At 38.4% G+C, this 16,592-nt stretch overlaps 1 protein-coding gene across 3 annotated transcripts in view; it reads right to left on the reverse strand.

Annotated features, from left to right (window-relative positions):
* Window positions 1–16,592, reverse strand: part of galnt1 (UDP-N-acetyl-alpha-D-galactosamine:polypeptide N-acetylgalactosaminyltransferase 1) — a 112,886-nt gene that overhangs the window by 61,994 nt on the left and 34,300 nt on the right. For all 3 annotated transcript variants that reach the window (XM_072253523.1, XM_072253522.1, XM_072253524.1), the window contains 2 exons: window positions 14,761–14,929; window positions 5,036–5,202 (listed from right to left, as the gene is read on the reverse strand). In XM_072253523.1, the coding sequence (XP_072109624.1) occupies window positions 5,036–5,202; window positions 14,761–14,929 (336 nt within the window). The remainder of the gene's footprint in view (window positions 1–5,035; window positions 5,203–14,760; window positions 14,930–16,592) is intronic.

Raw genomic sequence — 16,592 nt, forward strand, 5'->3', positions numbered from 1 at the left:
CTGACAAGAACACCTCAGCACTGGCCTGTAGCCCTAGAACTACATTGAATTCAGTTTTTTTTCCAAAGCAGTTAAAGTGGATTAAAAGAGAAAAAAACACAATAATTTTAGTTAAATACACAACACTGTAAATTAAATAAACATAAAAAAAATGAAACAAAAATGAAAAAAACTAAGTATCAGTAACCCGTTCCAATAAATGAAGCTGCTGCTTATTCAGTAGTTGCAGCTGCCATAAAGCTGAGCAGCCATATGGTGAGTCCAGATGCAAAGTGGGAGGTCAGATACACCAGCATCTGATCTCACTGTGAAAGTCAAAGATGCACTAAGCAGCAGCAGGCGGAGGGAGGCAGTTGCACAAACACCACCCAGCCCAACATGAGTGAATATTTTATCTATAGTATACTTACATACATTAATTTATTCGATCACTTAATACTTCCAACGTCATAAATATAACCAGATGTAGTCCTCTACCTCTCATTTTACTCAATTCATCATTTTATAAACCTAACAACTTGTATAATAATCAGTTGCTACAGAAGAGCAAGAGTAAAACATTAGTAGGTAAGACAAGTTGAATTATTTCCCCCCATGATGTCTGAATTTTATTTCACTATTTAGTTATCAATATCCTCAATTGCACTTTGAAATTAGTTATACCAATTGTAACTACTCATCCCAAAGACTTATCAAACCATAGTGTCACAAGAGTCATGCGGTACAGAAACAAGCCGTTTGATTCACCCTGCCACACATTAACTTTCATGTTCAGATCTACTTACTAGCACTTAATCCAAAGCCTACTATGCCTAGGAAATTTAAGTGCTTAGTAATTTGCTTCCTTCATAATGTGAGAGTACCTGCTTCTACCATCTATTCAAGGAATGTGTTTTAGATTGCAATCACTCTTTTGATGAAAATACTCTTCCTCAGATCCCCCATGAACCTCATACCTCTCACCTTAAATCTATACCTTATGGGCTTACATAACCTCTGTAAAGGGGAAAAGGGTTTTCCACTGCCTACTCCAGTTACGCCATTTATAATTTTGTACACCCCTATCAAGCCTTCTTTCTGCCTCCTCTGCTCAAAAAAAAATCAATCCAGACCACCATCATTGCTGAAACATCCAATTCAGGCGATTTCCTGGTCCCAGCATATTGATGGAGTTACAAGGAAGGTACGACAGCAGCTATATTTCATTAGCACTTGAGGAGATTTGAATTGTCACCAAAGACACTGGCAGTTGTACTGAGGGGAGCATTGTAACTGGCTGCATCACCATCTGTTTGGGAGGGGGCACGGCACAGAATCAAAATAAGCTGCAGTAAGTTTTGAACTCATTCAGCTCCTTCTTGGGCTCTAGCCTCCCCAGCATCCAGGCCATCTTCAAGGAGCAATGCCTCAAAAAGGTGGCATCCATTATTAAGGACCCCCATCATCCAGGAATGCTCTCTTCTTTTTTTGCTACCAACAGGGAGGAGGTGCAAGAGCCTGAAGGTACACATTCAATGATTCAGGAAGATATTTTCCCCCTCTGCCAGATTTCTGAATGAACATTGAACAGTAATTCACTAAAAATCTAGGCCTATCTACCTATTGACCACTCAGCCTGTTCTCTATTTTTAACTCAATATTTTTTTATGTTGACACTTTCAAACCAGTTATGATACATGAAGTTTTGTAAATTTTCATGAGATTGCTGACAGAAGATATGCTTTCTCCTGCCATAATGCTGCTGTCTTGACCTTATTATAAATCAAATTACTAGTTACTGAAATTAATGGTCTGTGTAAATTTTCTAAAAATACATGGGATAAACTGGAGAGAATGAAGTGTTCTTCTTTGCATAACCCACGCAGGTACAGGAAACAGTTAGGTACCTAGTGTCCTTTTACTGCTTGCCAAATCAATGAGATTAAGATCCATTGGCTGGACTGAGGGGTAGAGGTAATAAAGACACTGCAGCACAAAGAGGCATTAGAAACACATGGGAAAGCAAATAACTTGTACATGAAGAATGACAACAAAACCACAACTCTCCCTCTAAGCAACACACTCAAAATGCTGGTGGAACACAGCCGGCCAGGCAGCATCTATAGGAAGAGGTACAGTCGACATTTCCAGCCGAGACCCTTCGTGAAACACTTCCACTCATAAGTTCAGAAGAACATGATTATATCTCATTGAAATATACAAAATTCACATAGGGCTTCAGGATGGAATTAACACTTCATTTGGTTGGGATGTCTAGAACCGAGAGTTAAAACAAAGAGGCTGGCCATTCAGGACAGAGATAAGAAATTTCTTAACCCAGAGAATAACGAATCTTTGTTTGAATATGTTAAAGAAAAGAGATAGGAAATCAAAAGATATGGAATTTATGCAAAAAGTGCTATTCAGATAATAGATGAGCCATGTTTCTAATTTACGGTTGAGCAGACACAAGGATCTGGCTTCTGCTTCTACAGGGCCATGCAAAAGTTTGGGTACCCTGGTCAAAATTTCTGTTACTGTGAATAGCCAAGCGAGTAAAACAAGACCTGATTTCCAAAAGGCATAAGGTTAAAGATGACACATTTCTTTAATATTTTAAGCAAGATTATGTTTTTATTTCCATCTTTTACAGTTTCAAAATAACAAAAAAGGAAAAAGGCCTGAAGCAAAAGTTTGGGCACCATGCATGGTCAGTACTTAGTAACACTCCCTTTGGCAAGTATCACAGCTTGTAAACGTTTTTTGTAGCCAGCTAAGCGTCTTTCAATTTTTGTTTGGGGGATTTTCACCCATTCTTCCTTGCAAAAGGCTTCTAGTTCCACAGATTTTCGATAATGTTTAGGTCCAGGGACTGTGAGGGCCATGGCAAAACCTTCAGCTTGCGCCTCTTGAGGTAGTCCATTGTGGATTTTGAGCTGTGTTTAGGATCATTATCCTGTTGTAGAAACCATCCTCTTTTCAGCTTCAGCTTTTTTTTATTTTTACAGGCGGTGTGATGTTTACTTCCAGAATTTGCTGGTATTTAATTGAATTCATTCTTCCCTCTACCAGTGAAATGTTTCCCGTGCCACTGGCTGCAATACAAGCCCAAAGCATGATCGATCCACCCCCGTGCTTAACAGTTGGGAAGGTGTTCTTCTCATGAAATTCTGCACCCTTTTTTCTCCAAACATACCTTTGATCATTGCGGCCAAAAAGTTCTATTTTAACTTCATCATTCTACAGGACTTGTTTCCAAAATGCAACAAGTTTGTTTAGATGTTCCTTTGCAAACTTCTGACACTGAATTTTGTGGTGAGGACGCAGGAAAGGTTTTCTTCTGATGACTTTTCCATGAAGGTCATATTTGTGCAGCTGTCGCGGCACAGTAGAACAGTGCACCACCACTCCAGAGTCTGCTAAATCTTCCTGAAGGTCTTTTGCAGTCAAATGGGGGTTTTGATTCGCCTTTCTAGCAATCCAACCAGCAGTTCTCTCGGAAAGTTTTCTTGGTCTTCCAGGCCTCATCTTGACCTCCACCATTTCTGTTAACTGCCATTTCTTAATTACATTACGAACTGAGGAAATTGCTAACTGAAAAAGCTTTGCTATTTTCTTATAGCTTTCTCCTGCTTTGTGGGCATCATTTATTTTAATTTTCAGAGTGCTAGGCAGCTGCTTAGAGGAGCCCATGGCTGCTGATTGTTAGGACAAGGTTTGAGGAGTCAGGGTATTTATAAAGCTTTGAAATTTGCATCACCTAGCCTTTCCTAACGATGATTGTGAACAAGTCATAGCCCTAACAAGCTAATGAAGGTCTGTGACCTTGGTAAAAGTTATCTGAGAGCTCAAATCTCTTGGGGTGCCTAAACTTTTGCATGGGGCTCCTTTCCTTTTCTTCACTCTAAAATTGTACAAAACAAAAATAATACACTAATCTTGCTTAAAATGTTGAAAAGAATGTTTCATCTTTAACTTTATGACTTTGAGATCAGTTCATCTTCTACTCACTTAACTATTCAACCGTAACAGAAATTTTGACCGGGGTGCCCAAACTTTTGCATGCCACTGTACTTCTTATATTGGCATTAATCTCCTTACAAAAAATACCCAGAGGATGAAATCAATGTTTGAGGCAAAAATAGATGCAGTATGTTTTGCATTGTTGCAGGACTTTTTAAGAGTCTGTTTCCCCTCTACATCACTGAAGCTATTTTGCAATATGTGGAGATCAATAATTCTAATTGATAGTCACATTCTTGAAAAAATGAACTCTTTATTTAAAAAAATGAGACTGCATTTTCTCCAGAAATAACTGTGCTTCTGATTTCTGTGCTCTCGTCCCATGAGTTCAAAAGCGATGACATTTTAAACCACCTAGAAAGCTCAATTGTAGTTGGATTATAAAAGGAAATTAATGAAAAATGATTCTCCAATAGATTTCTGCTAGGTCTTTATTGGTTATAACAAAGTGGTTTAATGGATTACTTCAGAAATCAGTAAAACAGTGTGTCAGACTGAAGTCAGATATAGGCCCAGCAGGTCATGGCAATTCACCTGTTTTTATCGTTAATTTCTTTTTGCAGGTCAGTTCACATGTGGTCACATTATTGAATTTAGCTTCACTGCCTGTCACAATGAGATTTCATTTTAGAACATTAAGTCCGGTATCTGAAAATGGACCTGCAGACGTTTTTGATACAATGCAACATAGAAGTAATTTAAGAGAAAGATGTATGACTGCTTTCACCGATTGCTTCTAATAATTGGATGTTTCAAAATATGGTTCTGAAAAATTTGCAGAATTATTTATAATATTAAAATATGCACACTTGTATAGCCTTGACCACATTGGTTTCATTTCCCTGTTGAAATACCAGCCAAATTTAATCCATTCAAGGACATTCTGTTTTAACTGTCTGCTTCCATTTAAAGACAACAATCTCTGTTCTGGAAACATAGTGTATGACCACTTCCTTTTCTAACTTTTATCCTTAATATTTCTTTTTAGGAACTGCTGACAGCTATTTCCCTTAAATTTGAAATGTTAGCTTACCTCTTTCACTGGCGTCATCTACCAGGATAATCTCCTCCAATAAATGCCTTGGCGACCTTATTATCACGCTGTGCACAGTGCGTAACAAAGTACTCCACGCTTCATTGTGGAAAACAATCACCACACTGGTTTTTGGCAGGTCATCAGGATATACTTTGGTTTTACACCTAAAGGAAACAGAAACATTACAGGATAATGTGCATAAAGTGATTTTTTAAAAATACATTTCATCTTCCACACAACCTTTGCTATGTACTTTAGTTTTTGATAAAAGATGAATTGCAGAGTTTTATATAACGAAAATGCAAGTTCATCATCAGGTGCACAGAAAGTATTGATGATTTTGTTACAAATTTTTTGAGATGAACCGATATAAAAGACCAATAAAGATGAAAGAAATGCAATGTCTTCTGCCACTAGAAAACATACTCATTACACAAACATCCATTGCGTTTTTGCAGAATATAATTTTTATTGTGCAGTCTATCTGAAGACAATCAGGTTTTAAAACGTAATGAAACAGAACATGGTACTGAAAGGTACAATTACTGTAGACAAAGGCTTGCAACGATTTCCTGACTGTGGATTACCTACGTTCTTAATAAATAAAAGTTCTCCGTCATAGAAAAAAAATATTCATTTCTCCATCTACCTCATCACATCAATAGTGTAAGTAAAACTAGTCCCAGTACATTGATCATTTTATAGATGTCAATTTAATTACAAAGAAAGAATGGAAAAAGAAAATTGCTCAACTCAATCAATTTAATTCTATGACCACGATACCATCTACCTTGAACACTGATTCTATTTAATCCACAAAAGCTCTGAGTGAAGGTTCTTCCCTGACCTACCTACACAGCTTTCTGCTAAATTTTACATTTCACTTTATTGTTACTGAATCAAATATCTTGACTTTTAGTATTTTTCTAGCTTTCAGTGAATCAGGAAACACCCAAAGCCAGGAGATTTGTTAGCCAAGTTTAGAAAGTACCAAAAAAGAATAATAATGCAGAGAAAATCCATGAATGAAATCTCCCTGGCACTATCTGCAGTTATGTGTGATGCCTCAAACCATATGTCGTCTAACAACACTGAAGGTTTTATTTGGATAGTATGTTAGGTTTACTGTAAGTGAAGAGAATAATGTTCATGTTACCTTGCCAAATAAGAACATATGGCTGCAATATCATGACCTCAGTTTTACAGTGCATTACAAGTTCCTAGTACACTGACACGAGTTATGCCAGATTCTGTTTGTTATCTTTTTACTCTTGAAGCACACCCTTTATTTCTAGAGTTCCTCCTCTTGGCATGGTCACTCAGAGAAGAGTTAAGTTCTCCAAGAAGCTCAGTCATTCAGAATACAGGAAATAATGACAAACTAAGACAGACATTGTACAATTGTAGCCCTGGACTACAAGTGGAGAATCTCTGTTTAGAGTTGTTCATGTAATTTTTTACTAGACTGCAACATGACGACTTTCAAGGCAGTGACTAAGCTGGAGCTGATGCATGTACAGGGTTCAGAAGCCAGGGAAGGAAGGAATAGCTCTTACTCACCAAAACCCAGCCATTGAGGCAGTGGCAGACCCAAAAGATATTTGGATAAGTGGATTCCCTCAGAACTCGAAAATTGCTAATGTCACTCCACTTTTTAAGGTGGTAGAGAGGCAAAAGACAGGGAAATACAAGACAATTAGCTTGACTTCAGTGGTTGGCAAGATGCTGGAGTCCATTATTAAGGATGAGGTTTCAGTGTACTTGGAGGCACATGATTAAACAGGTCAAAGTCTGCATGGTTTTATCAAGGGGAAATCTTGCCGGACAAATTCTATTGGAATTCTTTGAGGAATTAACAGGCAGGATAGACAAGGGAGAGTCAGTGGATGTTTATTTGGATTTTCAGAAGGCCTTTGGCAAGATGCTGCTATGCAAGATAACAGCTATGGTATTACAGGAAAGATATTAGAATAGATAGATTAGCTAACTGACAGGGGGGGAAAGTGTGGGAATAAAAGGGGTCTTTACTAGCTGGCTGCTGGTGACTAGTGGTGTTCCACAGGGACGGTGTTGGGTCCACAACTTTCCACGTTATATATGAAAGACCTATTTGACAGAACTGACTGCTTTATGGCCAAGTTTGCAGATAATACAAAGGTAGGTGGAAGGGTGGGCAATGTTGAGGAAGTAGGAAGTCTGCAGAAGGGATTGGTTGGATTAAGAAAATGCATATATAAGTGGCAGATGGAATACAGTGTAGGGAAGTGTATGGTTATACACTTTGGGAGAAAGAATAAAGGCATGGACTGTTTTCAAAATGTGGAGTGAATTCAGAAATCAAAGATGCAAAGAGACTTGGGAGTGCAGTGCTTGTGTAGCATTCCCTAAAGGTTAACTTCCAGGTTCAGCCTGTGGTAAGGAAGGCAAATGTGATGTTGGCATTCATTTCAAGAGGACTAGAATACAAAAGCAAAGATTTAATGCTGAGGCTTTATAAAGCACCGGTAAGACTGCATTTGGAGTATTGTGAACAGTTTTTGGTCCTTTAATGAAGGAAGGATATGCTGGCATTAGACAAGGTCCAGAGGTTCACAAGAATAATCTCAAGAATGGAAAAAAAAGGTTAATGTATGAGGAGCATTTAATGACTCTGATCTCATACTCACTGTAATTTAGAAGAATGAGGAGGAGGATCTAATTGAAACTTGTTGATACTGAAAGACCTAGAGAGTGTGGAGGTGTAGAGGATGTTTCCAATAGTGAGACAGTCCAGGACTAGAAGGGACAGCCTCAGAGTAGAAGGATATCTCTTTAGAATAAAGATGAGGAGGAATTTCTTTAGTCAGAGGATGGACAATCTGTGAAATTCAGTGCCATAGATGGCTATAGAGGCCAAGTCATTGGGTATATTTAAAACAGAGGTTCATAGGATATTGATTAGTAACGATATCAAAGATTATTGGCGAAGGCAGGAAAATCGGTTTGAAAGAAGAAAAAAAGACAACCATAATAGAATGGCAGAGCAGACTCTATGAGCCAAATAACCTAATTCTTTCCCTATGTCATATTGCCTCATGCAAACCTCTAAGACATCTGATGCTGACTGTGAGAAGATTTCTTCTATTCTCAGCTATGGCTCAACACTGAGGGAGTAAAAGCTCTTTTGGTTCACAAAGATCGCTGGGCTCTGAGGGAGAGACTCAAATATCAGCCAAATGCAGTGCATCACTGTCTGGGCATTCAGGAAACTAGTACGCTGTTAAATCCACCCACTTGATTAGCCTCCCTCTTCACTAAGGAGAAGAGACAGTTCAATTTACTAGAGTATTAAGCAACTGCATGACAGTAGAAAATCTCTGTGATCACTAGGGACTGTTCCCAGAATGTGTCATCACCCTCCAAAAAATTCTACAGTAGATTATAGAAGACTGAACTTTCAAAGTGAATGGGTCTTTAAGTAGATAGCAGAGAGAGAGCAATGTTACAGAAAGCAACCCAACAATTCAGTGTTTTGAATCAATATCAGTTAATTTCGACTGGCAATTCTTGAAATGGTGCTGCATGTGAATTTCCATCATTGGGTGCATGTCCAACATCAAAAACATGTTATTGGCACATGTACATATTGCAACTCAATATGCTTGGCTGAGTTTCAAGCATAATGCAACATGGCCTAAAAATGGTCAAAAACACTTTCTACTCCGGTTAAAATCAATTTTCATCTTTCTGTTACTGAACAGAAAAAGCAATGGATATATTTTATGTTGTAACATTTTAGACTTGTTCTTCCAAATTAATATTGATAAAAGGTAGATCAGAATACAATGTCTATTTTAGTCATGTTGAGATCCTCCTCTCCCTAGCAATTAATAATATTAACTTGCATGAGATTAATGACACCATGATCCTCCTCCAGTTACTAAAACAGTAATATGGTCACACAGTGGAAAAATACAAATTAAAGTTGTTGTCAAATAGAATGTACTCACAAGAAATAAGCATTTAAATATCCCAAGTCATTATAAAGAGACTCAAAACTGAATATTACTTTAGTATAACTTGAATTCATTTAAGTGACTATTTCTGTGTCAAAACTTATATAAAAAAATAAAAACATGTTTTGAATACACATATCAAAGTATCATATTCGTCCAGCATTCATTTTATGTACAGTAAATCTTTCTTGACTGAATTGCATAAAAAGTGCTCCAACTAATAAATGATGTCCCTAAAATCATGATGGGGCATTTTTCATAATCCAAGGATGTAGCCTAGGAAGTAATTTGATGTGTAGTCATTCTTATGTAGCAAATGCAGCAGTTAAAGTTTGTAGGTTGATGGCTAATATACTGGCTACTACACAGGTATTAAGTCCTCTGCTCTCCTTTGATAAAGAATCTTCCAAGTCAATCTGACAGCAGAAAGGACCTTGGATGATACACAAGAAACACATTTGAAGCAGGATTAGGCTACTCACCCCTCAAATGTATTGTGCTATTTAATATGATTGTTATTTATCCAAATGAGACCTCAACTCCACAGTTCATCCACCTGTGGTAACTTCTGACAATACATCATTCCCTCAGTACAGCACTAGACTGTCAGCCTACACTTTTAAGCTCAATCCTCTAGTGTAGAAAGAGACCATAGTTCCTAACATCAAGGTCAGAGTGGACCTTGGTAAACTGTAACTGGTATCCTGCTCTCATATAAAACATATACAATGCCTTTCCACTTGGCAGGTGCAGTAGAAATTGAAGTCGCTGCTTCTATCACATGCATTAAATGGGACAATTTTCCCAAATGCGTTCACATGTGAATCATTCTTCTAAAATTGTACATGGTGAAATTTAAAAGTGACCATTATTTAGCTACAGGCATGGAAGCTTGTAGGCAAGTTCCAGTTAACAGAAGAGAATTATAAGGATACATCAGTCTACGTTTCTAATTTTCCTTAAAACCAGCAATAAAAATAGTATAGAAAAATAAAACTTGCATTATATAGTTATCCATATGCTCTGGATACTCAAAAGCTCTTTACAATCAACAGATTACTTCTGTATTGCTAACCCATTTGCTCTTTAATAATGATGAGCACTGTTGACTTCCATTATTCTTAATACAAAATCTGCACTATTTGGTACTTCCAGTTGAGGAAGTAATATCAATATTGGCAAACTCACTCCTTTCACAGAAACTTTATATCCATTCAAGCAGGTAAATGCTGTTTTATGGCCCATTTGAAGCTCAAGAGCTTAAACTTTTTTTATATAGAAGTGCTGCATTGAGCAGCCATTAGCAAGATGAGTTCTAAGGTGTCAGAAAAGCCTGAAAGAGTAAGAGTGTTGCACTTTGCGTAAAACTAGACATAATTAAGCGTTTCGATCGTGGTGAATGAAGCAAGGACAAAGTGAGTTTGGCTTGTGGAAGCTGACGAAGATGATGTTGAAGAGGTTTTGGCATCCCATGACCAAGAACTGATAGATGAAGAGCTGATGCACTTGGAAGAAGAAAGGATAACAATCAAAACTGAATGCAGTGGCAAACTGAACGTGAAGCAACTGCGTGAGATTTTCGCTGCAATGATAAAGTACGACTTTAATTTTGAAAGGGTACGTAGGTTTAGGGGATATTTACAGGATGGTTTGAGTGCTTACAAACAACTGTATGATAGAAAAATACGCGAGGCTCAGCAGTCAAGCAAGCCTTCCACATTAGCCACAACAAACGACGAACCTCAACCTTCGACATCATAGGAGAAGATGAGCTGCCTGACCTGATCGATGATGAGATGACACCCCCATGTCCCACCACCCCAACACCCAGGCCCCGGAGCAGTGCTGCCAGGATAATCAAGGACACGACCCACCCAGCCAACACACTTTTCGTCCCTCTTCCCTCCGGGATAAGGCTCAGGAGCTTGAAGACTCGTATGGCCAGATTTGGGGACAGTTTCTTTCCAACTGAGATAAGACTGCTGAACGGATCCTGACCTGGATCTGGGCCGTACCCTCCAAATATCTGGACTTACCTCTCTGTTTTTTTTTCACTACCTTATTTCCCTTTTCTACTTATGATTTATAATTTAAATTTTTAATATTTACAATCGATTAAAAATTACTCCAGGGAGCGCGAAGTACAGAATCAAATATCGCTGTGATGATTGTACGTTCTAGTATCAATTGTTTGGTGACAATAAAGTATAAAGTAACCCATAGTCCTCTATTTTTCTGAGCTCCATATACCTATCCAGGAGACTCTTAAAAGATCCTATCGTATCTGTCTGCACCACCATCGCCAGCAGCCCATTCCACGCACTCACCGTTCTGCGAAAAAACTTACCCCTGACATCACCTTTGTACCTACTTCCAAGCATCTTAAAACTGTGCTGTCTTGTGCTAGCCATTTCAGCCCTGGGAAAAAGCCTCTGACTCTCCACACAAGCAATGCCTCTCATCATCTTATACACCTCTAAAATAGAAAGAACATCAGTTTTTGGGAAAAAATCCTCTACATTTTCTGCTAACTGAAACCATTCAGGATAACAAAAGCCCTGGTGCAAAATGTTTAAACTGTAAAACTTGTTTCTTTAGACTTAGTACCAATTACTTCATTAGTCTTCTAACATTTGAAATAACTCTGGATCAAAACATTGTGTACCAAAAATGCATGCCAAACATGTACCCAAGTTGTCTTCAGATTTGACACAATAAAACCTCTAAATATTTTGACTGAATCATAATCTGGTATTAACCATTTTAAACTAAATTTAATTTTTCATCAGTTATTCCAAATTGACTGCATTGTTCTTATTCCTGAATTTCTTTTCTTGGCAGTATTTCTGTCCAAGTGGAAATGGATATTACTTCTTCAAGTACTTACAAATTTTGTACAAAAAAAAGCTTTGCAAAAGTAGAAACATCAATTGTTTCTCTCAATCAAATGGCCCCAGCTTTGGCCTTTTCCTTCGGTCTGGTCACCAAAGCAGACTAGCAAGTCATACCATTGTAACCTGTTTAATTCCTAATGGAGTTACTGAAAAAAAGTGGAGAGCCAGTTTGAAGACTTGCTACAAAAACACTTGCATTCTGCTCTCACCAAAACTTTAGTCAATCATATTATATCTCAACAATTGCCTAAGTGAATTCAATATTCATCACCAAGAAGGGTTTGATAGGCCCGCTAATAACAGATCTAGCCTGACAGACAGGGTCTACTGCAGTCAGTGAAAGAAGCAACAGAACATTGTAGCATAGCCCGTTAGTGCAATGCTATTACAGCTCAGGGCAGAGTTTGGAGTTCAATTCCAACATCATCTGTAAAGAGTTTGTATGTCCTTACTGTGAAAACGTGGGTTTCATTCAGGTGCTCTGGTTTCTTCCCACAGTTCAAAAACATAGCATTTAATAGATTAATTGGTCATTGTAAATTGTTCCATGATTAGGCTAGGATTAAATTAGTGGGGTGCTGGTGGCGCAGCTTGAAGGACCAGAAGTGCCTATTCTGCACTGTATTAAAAAATATAAGAAATAATACAAACTTTGACCAAATTCACTTCAGCTCATACATACATTCATGAGAGTAGGAATGACTGTCACACAGTCATAGAACAGAACAGTATAGCACTTTCATCTAGTGTACAACTACAGCAGTACATTCAGTCCTGCAATTTATATGTGTACTTTCAGTCATGAACAGAATTATAGTAAGTATTGCAGAATGTGCTATCAGGCAGCATTTATTCACTCATAACCCTCACTACAGTTTCACCAGCCCTCACCATAACTCTAATATGCAGTGGAAGAGAAATGTGCCAGAATGGCACACTAATTCACAAAAGGTTCCTTTTAGGAAACTTTGAGGAAATTTTCTTCAAGGAAATTTTAGGAAAATGCTGGTATAACATATGGATCCTGCACACATTTCTGGGCACATCAAATTAATTCTACACACTACAGCTTATGAATTAATTTTCCAATAACAAAGTCTTACTTTGAATGAATCGTCATTTATGTTGGTATCTGATCGCATGCACAAGATGACAAACAGAAAACGCTATCTTTGTCCTCTCCCCATCTATATTTCCTTCAGTTTTTGAAATGTAACAGAAATTGTTAACAAGTTTTAGGCTCAGTCAAATCAAAAATTTATAGAATAAAAAGGTTATAAGTGTAAAAAGCAGTCCAGCATAGACTAGAGGTAATCTCTGCTAATGGACAAGGAAAAACAGGAGCTAACAAATTAAGATTAGAGAACAAATGAATTGAGGCAAAATTTGGACAGAAGTAGGAAAGGGCAGAGGGAGAGAGGATTTAAGAAAAATAATGAAGAGGAAGTGGGATGGAACAAGAGGTTAAGGAAGGTGAGGTAACCAATGAAGTGTACAGGAGAAAAGGAGAATAGGGAATATTGTCATTAATCAGATGACCAGTGAGTGAATCTGTAGCTCTTAAGGTACCTTGAAAGTAGTGAAAGCAAGTCCAAAGATAAATTTAACATCAGGATCAGTGTGCAGAAAGGAAGGGGATTTGACTTGGTGAGTAGCTCTAGTAACCTACAAACTTCACTAGTGGTTAAAAAAAACGTGGTAGAATAAGGAGCAAAAGAAAATCTGCAATGCTAGAAATCAATGGAGACACCCACTTAGATAAAGTGAAGGCAGGGGTTGCAGATGAAAAGAGTATCATAATTAATGGTTGTTAAACATAGAACAGTACAGCCCACAATACTGTACCAACCTTTAAACCTTCTTCGAGCAATTTAACCCTTCCTTCCCACATAGCCCTCCATTTTTTTCTCCCCATCAGGCACCTATCTAAGTGTCCCTTCAATATCCTTAATGTATCTGCCTACAGCAATGCGCTCCATGCTGGTTGAAATAAAACTCTGACATCCCTCCTATACTTTCCTCTAATCACTTTAAAAATACGTCTTCTAGTGTTAGCCATTGCCAACAGGAACAAAAAGGCACTGGCGGTCCACTTTATTTGTGCCTCTTATCATCTTATACACTTCTAATGAATTGCCTCTCATCCTCCTATGCTCCAAAGAAAAATGCCCTAGCCTTTTTCCTTATACCACACTCACTCTAATTCCAGGCAACATCCTGGTAAATCTCCTCTGCACCCTCTCCAAAGCCTCCACACTTTTCCCATAATGAGTGACCAAAACTGATCTAATCAGAGTTACGAGAATGATAACTGATTTTAGAGATGAGTGAATGGGAATATAGATAAATATAACTGAAAAGTAACAACTGAAGAAACTATTGAACTGTTCTAAAGATCCACCTTGGTTCACTAATCTTTTAAATGAAGACTACTGTCTTTATCTAGTCTTGCCTTCATTCAAGGAAAAGCAATCTGGTTGACTCTTAACCTCCTTCTGAAAATGGTAAAGCAACTTTGAAAGCATCATCACAACTTCAGTGGTGTAAGATGATAGCTCTCCACCACTTTAAACTAATTGGAAATGGACAATAATATGTACATACAGAATGTGAACAAAAGAAAAAAATCTTTCTTCTTACTGGATGAAGGCACCTGCTTCTTGCTTCTGCTCAAAAAGAAAGGATGAAGATGTAACATGCCAGTTAGCTCGCGGAGTCGGGGACAAGAAGGTGTCAGCACATTTTTGATTTATACATATTAGTGGGTAGAAATTTCATTTAATTTAGGATCTGCACCAAAATAAAGAAAAATTGTTTAGAAAGGAATACTTACCCATCTAACCTAACATCAGGTAAAGTTCTGTTGAGTGCTATCATATCACTGGCCATCAAATTGAACTGATTGATTTTAAACATCTCCTTCATCTTTTCTTGATTTTCCTTGGAGATTATTACAGGCTTCCCCATCTCCCCAGGACCTTCTTGCGGCTTCTGTATCACATCTGAAATATGGAAAAGCTTTATTAATTGCAACCCAGCTTTAAGGTGGTTTTGAAAAAAAAAATCACAAGTTTAGTAACTGCAAATTTTCTAAAATGTTAGCTAAAAATATTTTAAAACCTTGTATTTGAAGCAAATAATTTAATTTATACCATCAACAAACCAATTATATTACAGCACTCTTATCTTTTTATTTGAAAAGCAATCATATATAGATCTAGCAACACACACAAAAAAATGCTGGTGAATGCAGCAGGCCAGGCAGCATCATTAGGAAGAGGTACAGTCGATGTTTCAGGCTGAGACCCTTCATCAGGACTAACTGAAAGAAGAGATAGTAAAATCTCTGGTGCAGACACCATGGCCGAATGGACTGTTCCTGTACTGTATGATATATGATAGCAACATGCTTTAAGAGCATAGACATCACTTGATAAAAAGGAAAATTCTCTCCACTTTGGAACTACTTCTCTGGACTGGAGAGTAGCAATGTTCTCTCACCCAGTCCCCAAGAAGATTTCCAGTAATTTCCTTCACTAACAAGCTTTAGTATCAGTTGGACCAAATTCCTTTTAAAGCATCCATTCACTTACATCTATAAGTTAGATAACAGAAGCCACATTTGTGATCTTTACCATCTTGTGATGAGAAAAGAATTTCACCTAGTTGAAGAGATTTCACCCACTAGCAGGGGAGCATTTTTTGACCAACTATTCTATCAAGCTATCCTTTAGAAGTGCCATGACATTTCCCTGCAGAAATAATCCACTGACATATGGCTATTTTATTTTCCTTTGCCAATTGCACAATGTTTCACTTTACATAGACTTTCTGCAGTTGCACAGTTCACAGTATACCATAAGACACTGGAGCAGAGTTAGGCCACTTGGCTCATCATGCCGAATTTATTAACCTTCTCAACCCCATTCCATTGAGACAGCGAGACGGGGCCGGGGCTGAGGCAGCAAGACAGGGCAGTTTGTGTTAGTCGGTCATTTTCTTCGGCAGTTGAACGGGGCATGACTGCACAAGCGCGTGCAAGTCGGACCGTGAGGCAGCAGGAGTATTTAAAAGAGAGCAGTTTATGGAAGTTGGTCATTTTCTTCAGCAGTTGAACGGGGCACGACTGCACAAACGCGTGCAAGTCGGACCGTGAGGCAGCAGGAGTATTTAAAAGAGAGCAGATTAACGGAGATGGCGACATTGTAGCAGGCGACGGAGTAGAGGGAGACAAGTAGGAAGGCTTTGGCTCCTGAGGCTTTGGCGAGTAGAGGTTGAGGAAGAGCTTCACTCTAAGTGAGGTAAGGCCAGGTAAGTTCCTTTAATAAATCTAATTACCTTAGGAGTAGGTAATGGAGGCAGCAGTTTGGGCAGCTGAGTGCTCAGTTTGCAGGATATGGGAAGTCAGGGCAAGCACAATCATCCCTGATAACTACACCTGCGAAAGGTGCATCCAGCTGCAGCTCCTGATAAATCGAGTTAGGGAACGGGAACTGGAGCTGGAGCTGGAGCTGGATGAACTTCGGATCACTTAGGAGGCAGAGGCAGAAATAGAGAGGAGTTACAGGGAGATAGTCACCCCTGAGAGTCAGGAGACAGGTAGCTGGGTGACTGTCAGGAGAGGGAAGGGGAATAGACAGAATGAGCAGAGCACCCCACCAATAA

This window comes from Mobula birostris, chromosome 3 (assembly GCF_030028105.1).
Source record: "Mobula birostris isolate sMobBir1 chromosome 3, sMobBir1.hap1, whole genome shotgun sequence".
NCBI lineage: Eukaryota > Metazoa > Chordata > Chondrichthyes > Myliobatiformes > Myliobatidae > Mobula > Mobula birostris.